This window comes from Microcebus murinus, chromosome 22 (genome assembly GCF_040939455.1).
Source record: "Microcebus murinus isolate Inina chromosome 22, M.murinus_Inina_mat1.0, whole genome shotgun sequence".
NCBI lineage: Eukaryota > Metazoa > Chordata > Mammalia > Primates > Cheirogaleidae > Microcebus > Microcebus murinus.
The window spans coordinates 21,135,163-21,143,678 of NC_134125.1; the positions used below are offsets into that span (position 1 = coordinate 21,135,163).

An 8,516-nucleotide genomic window follows, 5' to 3' on the forward strand; every position below is an offset into this window, starting at 1 on the left:
CAGGCCCAAGGGAAGGGCCCCTCCCAGCTGAGCGACTCTCTCAGGCCTCCACCAACTCTGCATCCATTTATTACTTAGCTCTGAGCTCTGGAGGCCAGAAGGCACGCTCTGCATGGCCGAGCTCTCTGCTCAGCGTCTTAGAAAGCTGAGATCAAGGTATCCACCAAGTTGCGTTCCCCTGCCATGGCTCTGGGAAAGAATCCACTTCCAAGCTGGCTCTGGTGGTTGGCAGAATCTTGATCCTTGTGGCTGTAGCACTGGTCCCCATTTCCTTGCTGCTGGCCCTCAGCTCCTAGAGGCCATCCACCTCCCTTGCCACGTGGCTCCCTCTGGCTCCAAGTTGGCAACAGAGAGCTGCTCAGGCACTGAATGCTCCTCGTGCTTCCAATCCCTGACTACTTCCAGTAGCTGGAGAAAAGTCTGCTTTTCACAGGCTCACGTGGTTAGGTCAGGCCCACTCAGATACTGCCTGTCTTAAGGTCAGCTGTGCCATGTAGCACCTGATCATGGGAGTGCAATCCCTTAGTCACAGTTCAGAGATCACACAAGGCATGTCTGTGGGGGGGGGGAGCAAAGGGGGGATCTTGGGGGCTACCTTAGAATTCCACCTACCACATGCGGTAGAACCCAAGGTGACCTTTTCTTAAAACATCCATACCGTTTTACATTTTATGTTAAAATATATCCATGTTTATTTTACTATTAAACCTTCCCAACCCTGACTGTTTTTTTTTTTTTTTTTTTTTAAATGGATGCCCTGGAAGATGCACCACATTTATCCTGTGGCTTCAAGTATGCTGGTCAGTGACACACAGCCCCAACCAGAAGTACAGGACTAGATGGTTTCTAAGGCCTCTGGTCCCAGCCAGGCCCAGAAAGGCAGCCCAGCTGCACAGGCCACAGGACCCAAGAGTCCCAGGGCCACAGGCAGTGGAGGAGTCTCTGGGTTTAACTTCACAGCTTTGACCAAGACATATCCTGAAGGATGGTCACCACAGGGTGTCCCAACACCAGCCCACTCTTCCTTCAGTCCACGGCCCCAATAAATAAGCACAAAACCTGGCCACCACAGCCTCAGCCCTCAGGGATGCCCTGGCAGGCCACAGAGAGCACCCAGAGCCTCGGGGACAGCTGCACCAGCCCCACATTTCTCTTCCCCCAGTGACCTGGGAGCTGCCTGTGATGAGGTGACACAGATGTCCCAGGATTCCAGAAAAGGGACCAAAGCAACCCTCCTCCTTGGATGGCAGCTCTAAGCCCTGCATCCTCAGCCTGACGCTGCGGGTCCCTCCTTCCTAGTGTGGACATGGGGGGGCCCTTATCCTTCCTTCCACCCACAGGGCTTGCTGTCCTGTCCGTCCTACTGTCCTGTCCCAGTAGCCCAGGCTGAGGGCGAGGTACAGGCAAGAGGAGTCCATTGCACGTGCAGAGTCCAGTGGAGGCAGCTAGTCATCTGAGTAGCGGTTCCCTGCAGGGGAAGAGGAAAAAGAACAGGGAGGGCGGGATCAGGTGGGCGCCAGGTGGCATCGGCCAAGGGGCCCTGTGTCTGCTGCTCACCCAGGACGTTGAATTTGCACAGCGGGCAGGTCTGCTGGAGCATCAGCCAGGGGTCCACACAGTCCCGGTGGAACTCGTGCTTACAGGGCAGCACCCGGAGCCACTGCAGGGGTCGGGGAGGAGGAAGGCTCAGGCCACGGGGCCAGGACTCCAGGTGGGGGTGCCTGGTACCATGCCCCTCACCCAAGCTGGCAAACTGAAACCCCATGGCCTGCCCAGCCCCATAATTCTGCTTTCTGTAGCCCTGGTGGGGGTGGTCTCTCAGCAGTCAGATGGGCAGCATCACAGCTCAGCCGATGGCTGGTCTCGGCCATGGCACTGACCTGCTTGTTGCAGAAGTAGTCCAGACACACGGCGCACGTCTCGGCGCCAGGCTCCGGGAGGCCCTGCACTGCCCTGCTCAGACGGCAGCGTCGCGTCTTGAGGGACGCCAGTCTCCGCACCACGCGGCGCTTAAACAGGTCCACCTGTGGGGAGAGGACAGGCACAGTCTTGCAGGCCCAAGGGCTAGGGGCTCCGGGACTCCCTCGGGCTGGCTCCCACCTGGCCTCCCGGCTCCCGTTGGCTCTGCCGCGATGCTTGCCGCTGGGCCTGGACCACGAGGCCTGTGCACAGGAGCATGGCCACCAGCAGGATGGCGTTCCACAGCTGCTGCAGGGGCTTGTGGGGAGGGAAGCAGGTGTCAAGGATGCTGGGGCTGTCCCATACTCTTCACTCGGGAACATCCACCCCAGGAGCGCCAAGGCCTGAGCCGGTGAGGTGTGCAGAGGGCCTCTGCGTCCCTCCCACCTGTGTGCCCTCCTTAGGGTCTGCCTCCACCCTACACATCTCCCGTCCAACTGCTGAGGAGAGCCACATCTGTCCCCAGCCCAGGCCTCTTCCCAGCAACAAACCTGGTGTTTGCACTCATGGAAGCTTCTATCTGGCAGCCTCAAAGACTCCTTAGCCCAGCACACCCTCCCACCGCACCCCTTCTCCGTACTTCCTCAGGCCCCGCCATCACCCACTCACCGCCACCCAGGCTGAACGCTGGCGCACCCTCAGTCTTAGTGGGAGCCGCACCCACGCCCTGCTGCTTGGCTCTCCTAGGGGGTCTCATGCCCTCCTTCCCACCCATCTCCCACGCACAGCCAGCAAGATCTCACCTGCACACCCTTCCCTGCGGTGCCGCCTCCCTCCTCTCAGCGTCCCATGCTCCTGGCCTCCTCCCATGTCTGTGCTCTTCCACACACTGTTCCCTGTCTTGGGCACTGTCTTCATCCTTGCCCTTTCCCTTAGCAAAAGCCCCTGGACACCTCTTGCTCCAGAAGCTCTCCCTGGCCACCACAGCAGGGCAAATGCGGCCCCCAGACCCACCCACCCCCTGCCGCGCCCTCGTCGCACCCACTCAGGCCGCACATGCAGCCGCCTGAGGGGTGCATGTCCTCCTGGCGGTAGGAGGGAGCCGCAGTTGACATGGTCACCACTGTAGCCCCAGCGCCTCACGTGGCCTTTGTGGAATGCATGAATTTGGCAAGGAAACACTTGAAAACATGGGGGTCCTGGGCCCCTTGTGGGGGGCAGAGGTACTAGGGGGACCTTGACTGACCCCCCACACCTGCAGCATGCTGCTAGGCTCTGGCTACCCAACAGTTGGCTCAGGTGAGGATGTGTCAGAGGAAGCAAAACACAGCTCTCAGCCATCGTATTCTTCCCTGACCAGTGCTGAAGTTCAACTACTGTCACGTGCGTGCGGGGAAAGGAGCTGAGAAATGATTTTTTTGTTTTGTTTTTGTTTTTTGAGACATAGTTTCACTTTGTTGCCCAGGCTACAGTGAGTGCCATGGTGTCAGCCTAGCTCACAGCAACCTTAAACTCCTGGGCTCAAGCAATCCTACCGCTTCAGCCTCCCGAATAGCTGGGACTACAGGCATGTGTCACCGTGCCCGGCTAATTTTTTGTATATATATTTTTAGTTGGTCAATTAATTTCTTTCTATTTTTAGTAGAGACAGGGTCTCGCTCTTGCTCAGGCTGGTTTCGAACTCCTGCCATCAAGCGATCCACCCACTTCAGCTTCCCAGAGTGCTAGGATTACAGGCGTGAGCCACCGCGCCCGGCCTAGAAATGATTCAAAGTTAAGGAGGCCACTACTCTAGATGAAGTGGGGTGCTGCTAGCGCCACAAGACGTTGCTCTTACTCGGGGTGGAGATGCTCTGGGGGCTCTTACTGAGACATGTCTGTGAGCCCCAGCTCCTCCCTCCAACCTGCCCCAGTTTCCCCTCCAGTTGCAGCTGGGCAGTGGCACCTGTTCCACAAGCTGTCCCCAAGCTCTGGGCTGAGCTCAGGTAACTTTGATATGCCCTCCTCCCCGACCCCTGCAGTGGCTCCGGGTGCTGCTCTGATATGCCTGTGCCCACCACCAGCTCAGTGCTCATCCCAGCAGAGTGACAGCGTATCTCTGGCCTGTCTGCTCCCCAAACTGGGCCCTCATGAGCCCCGGGCTGGAGCTGTCCTGCCTTTGTGCCCCATGCCATGCTGTGTCCCATGCCATGCTGTGTCCCATGCTATGCTGTGTCCCATGCCATACTGAGCCAGGCTGGCCCATGGCAGGCCAACTGCTTGGCCACTGCAGCGCAAGCTCTCCAGGGCAGACCCTGCTCTAGAACTCTGTGCTTTGGAGCAGCCAGCAAGTGCTGGGTGGCCCGAAGGTATGACTAGCCTGAGGCGCCGCTGCAGAGACCTAGCCTCCCCAGGCTCTGCATAACTTCGAGAGTCCCGGATGAGGCGGGAGGGCAGGGCAGGGGCTCATCGTCAGAGCAGCAAGGACATGGTTCAGCAGGCCTTCCTGATACACGGGCGCTACAGCTCTGGAGAGATGGTGACCGGGCCCTGGAATCAAGGCTGATAGTCCAACGGCCAGCCACTGAGATGCCTGCCCCAGCCACCCTTCAGACGCCTTAGCTTCATGGCCACGCCGACCCCAGCCAGCAGTGCTTGCACAGGCCCACCCTGACCCTGGCCAGCAGGATGGCCAAGGCAGCTTTGCCCTCTGCTCCAGCCAGACCGACCTGCAGACTGCACACACTCCCACCTCCTGGCCTCTTACCAAGGGCCTTCCCTGTCCAGAGGTCTGTGTGGGCTGCCCACGTGTTAACAAATAAGGAACACAAGACCAGAGAGGTTAAACACTTGGCCTAAGATCACTCAGCAAAGGTCTTACAACCAGATTTTTTTTGTTGTTTTTTTTTAGAGACAGTCTGTTGCCCAGGCTGGAGTGTGGTGGCACACTCATAGCCCACTGTAACCTCAAACTCCTGGGCTCAAGTGATCCTCCTGCCTCAGCCTCCTGAGTAGCTGGAACTACAGGCATGGGCCACCATACTGGGCTAATTTTTAAAATTTTGTTTAAGATGGGGGTCTTGCTATATTGTCCAAGCTGGTCTCAAACTCCTGGCCCCAAGTGATCCTCCTGCCTTGGCCTCCCAAAGTGCAGAGATTTACAGGTGTGAACCACCACGCCCGGCCCAGAGCCAGGATTTGAACCTGAGGCAGCACCGCACGGCCCACATTGGCCCAGGCCTGCTTGGAGGCTGCACACTAGGAGGCTGGTGTGTGACTGTCCTGAGCAGGATAGGGACTCAAGAAATGCTTGTGGACAGAATATCTTTGAACCCCCTTGATGCCGAGCATTGGGAAATTCAGAGGTAATACAACACGGCCCTGGCTGTCAGGAGACAAAGTCACGCTCCCCAGCACACGCGGGATGGGCTGTCCTGAGGGCCAGGAAAAGCCTGATAAAGCATGTGGTGATGTAGCAGAGGGAGAGGGGACATTCAAGCAGAGGGGAGTGACAGAAGCTTTCCAGAGAAGGCCAGCAGGACAAGTTATAAAAATAGTTCTGGAGGAAAAGGGTGTCCATGCCTATAGCCAAGCATGGACAAGCCCCAGTGGCAGGACACCAGGGTGTGTGTGGAGGGAAGTAATGGCATAAGGTGGCCAGAGCATGAGGAAAAGACCAGAAAACTAGGACAAGTGAGTGCTCAGGAGAGCTGTGAAGCCAGACTGAACTTTATTCTGCAGTCAATGGGGAGCCAAAGGCGGCCTTTGAGCAGGAGAGCAACACACAACAGCTGACACTGACGCACGGGACCCTGAGCCAGGTGCTGCATGGAATACCCACCTGCATCATGTCACTGAACACTCCTGTGGGTGGGAGCGGCTGTCCTGGCCACCAAGGCGGAGAGAGGCCACAGGATTTGCAAGAGAAAGCCATGGATGTAGCCCCGCCTGAGCCTCCCCTCCCTAGCCCCGTGTAACTGGCTAGCACCCACCTGCTCTTGGGCACGGCTGCCTCCCAGGCACACCAAGTCCTGCCATCCTCCGGAGCCATCCTTGGAGAGGCCACAGGTGGTCCACAGGGTCAGCTTCCACTCAATGTTGGCCGACAGGGACTCTCCACTGGTGATCTCAGCTGTGGCCTGGGTCCTCCTGGGAGGGAAAGTCGTAGAGAGGCCAGATGGAAGGGCTCTTGGGAAACAAAACAGATCCATCCAGCCCAGCCCTTTAGGATGCGCTAGAATGTCACCCCTGCAGGCCTTCTGCTTTGGTCCCCAGGCCTTTCCTGGCTATTAGTTTTTCCAGTTTTCATGCCAGCCAAGCCAGGGAAGCCCATGAGCCCAGGGAAGAGCTGGTCAATCAGGTGTCTGGCTTTCTCCTTGCTGGGGCCAGTCCCCTCCGCCCACAGAGCCACCTTCAGGCTCCAGACCCTGGCACTTCCAGCCTGTCCCCTCACCCATTTTTCAGCCTGGTAGAGAACAGTCTTAAGGCTGAGACCCCTGAACCCATGGGCGATGCAGGGACCCTCAGTAACCAGCTCCCAGGTCTAGTCCTTTGGAGCCTGACCCCAACTCACTGCAGCAGTGCCTCCAACAGCTTGGTGACATTGGAAGAATAATGGAGGACGATCACCGGCCTGAGCAGAAGCTGGGATATGTCCAGCTGCAGGGGGACAGGGAGGTCAGCAGGTCATGGTCCCTGTCCCCCAGCCTGCTCCCCATCACAGCCTGCTCCGGTTTACCTCTCGGACCACGTTGTGGTTCAGGATGAGGAGAAGCAGGGCAGAGGCTCCCAGGAAGAGGGCCCGCCGCATCTGCAGGAGGACAGAAGGCGGGAGGCTAGTATACACCTGCCCATGCACCTGTCTAACCACCTGCGGCCCCAGCTGCTCTTAGCTCCTGGCCATGCAGTGAGTGAAACTCTCTGGACCACCTATAAGCTCCTGGAGGTCAAGGGCAGAAACTCATTCCTCCTGCCTTCCCTCCAGATGCTCTGTGGGATCCAAACAATGGTGTGTCTTCCCTGGTCCTAGCAGGGCAGTCCCCCCACCCGCTCCCAGTAGGAACGCCCGATCCTATACTCTCAGAGCCCGGCTGAGCTTCCTGACCTCTCTCTGGCCTCCCCTCACCTCCCTGGTTTGACACTATACTGACTCAATTCTCCAAACTGGGGTACCCTGACCCACCCAGGCCTAGGGTTTCTCTGGAAGCTCCTTAGGGCCCACCTGGTAGCCTGGCTCCAGCAGATGCCTTGGAACCCTTTCCTTCATCCCTCCTCCCCGGCAAACACCCCCTGCACCTGCCGGACCAGCGCCTTGGGATAGGCTTGCGGGCCATTGCCCTGATTCTCCTGGTGGAACTGGGCCGCCTGCTCCTTGCCCACGTATGCCACTGCAATCCAGCCTTCTGCCGGCACCTCCTGCTCGGCATCCACGACGTCCATCTGTGTGGCAAGGGGCCATGACCAGAGGGAGGCAGGAGGGGAAGAGGGAGCCAGGGTTCAGGCACAGGGGATGCAAGGCCAGGATTTGGGAACGAGTCCGAAGGGGAGGGCATCTGGATCTCAGGCTCTGGAAGCCTGTATGCTGGGGCCCTGGGCAGCCTGGGGACGGGGCGCTGGACTCTCAGCGCTTGGTCCAGGGTGAAGGCTGGTTCTGGGTGCGGGATCCAGATGGTTCCGCGACGCTCACCAGGTGCAGGCGACCGCCGAGCGGGGGCGCCGGGTCGGCTTCGGGGCCGATCCTGACCCCCTCCAGGACCAGAGCGTGGTGCCGCGGCAGCCTCACGTCCACCCGCACCGCGCGGGCTCCGCCCCGCCCCGCCCCGGCCCGGGGCTCGCCGCCGTCCGCCGCAGCCCCAGGCCCCGCCAGGCCGAGCCACAGCGGCAGCAGGGGCAGCAGCAGCAGCAGCGGCGACGGGGGCGGCGGCGGCGGCGGCGGCGGCGACCTCAGCGCAGGGCGAGCGGCGGGGCCCATGGCCGCACCCGGCGAGCTGGCGAGACGCGGGCCGGGGTCCCGGGCGCGGGGGGAGCGGCGACGGCAAGGCCGCGGCCGGACGGGGCGGGGCGGAGGGGGGCGGGGCCGCGGCCGGACGGGGCGGGGCGTCGGGACGGACGGGGTGCGCGCTCGGGGGCTCCAGCGCCGGGCTGGACCGCGCGCGCCCCCTGGTGGCCGAGGAGAGCAAAGGCTCCAACTGGCGCTCTGGAGAGGGGTGGAGCCCGGGCCTCGGTGCAGGAGCCGGATGTCAGAGACGGCGGAGACAAGGTGACAGTTGGAAGGGGAGACCTGGGGCGGCGGAGACACTATCAGAACCCGGAAAGGTCAGGAACGAGAGACATCTGGAGGCCTGGGGGCTTACCCTTGCTCTGCCGCGGCCCAACAGATCCACGATGTGCCCAGGGCCAAGTCACGCCCACCTCTCCCCTGGGCCTCCATTTCTCCACCTGACCAGGCAGCAGGAGGCGAAGAACCAGAGCTCCGTGTGGGAGGCAGACGGGGAAGATTGAGGCAAGGGTTTCAGAGGGGCAGGGAGAGGGGCTTGGAGCCATGAGGCAGGTCACAGTCCTTCAGTGGGGTAGAGAGGCTGGGTCACTTCTTCCCCCATCTGTGAAATGGGCGTGATATAAAACCAGTACCCACCAAC

General features: G+C 60.2%; 1 protein-coding gene across 1 annotated transcript; it reads right to left on the minus strand.

Moving 5' to 3' along the window:
* Window positions 1–660: 660 nt before the first annotated feature.
* RNF215 (ring finger protein 215) lies at window positions 661–7,899 on the minus strand. The gene is made up of 9 exons (XM_012763904.2): window positions 7,565–7,899; window positions 7,174–7,317; window positions 6,617–6,688; window positions 6,452–6,537; window positions 5,871–6,027; window positions 2,101–2,217; window positions 1,881–2,024; window positions 1,558–1,660; window positions 661–1,468 (listed from the first exon to the last, which is right to left on the minus strand). Exons 1-9 carry the CDS (start codon window positions 7,847–7,849, stop codon window positions 1,446–1,448), a joined length of 1,131 nt encoding a protein of 376 aa, XP_012619358.2. The 5' UTR covers window positions 7,850–7,899; the 3' UTR covers window positions 661–1,445.
* Window positions 7,900–8,516: the final 617 nt, after the last annotated feature.

Excerpts from the sequence above, each read along its gene's own strand:
- RNF215 (XM_012763904.2), bottom strand. The coding sequence starts at position 7,849 with ATGGGCCCCGCCGCTCGCCCTGCGCTGAGGTCGCCGCCGCCGCCGCCG. Across the intron at positions 6,538-6,616 it reads ACCACAACGTGGTCCGAGAG|CTGGACATATCCCAGCTTCT; the intron begins GTAAACCGGAGC and ends GTCCCCCTGCAG. Across the intron at positions 1,469-1,557 it reads GTGCAAATTCAACGTCCTGG|GGAACCGCTACTCAGATGAC; the intron begins GTGAGCAGCAGA and ends CTTCCCCTGCAG.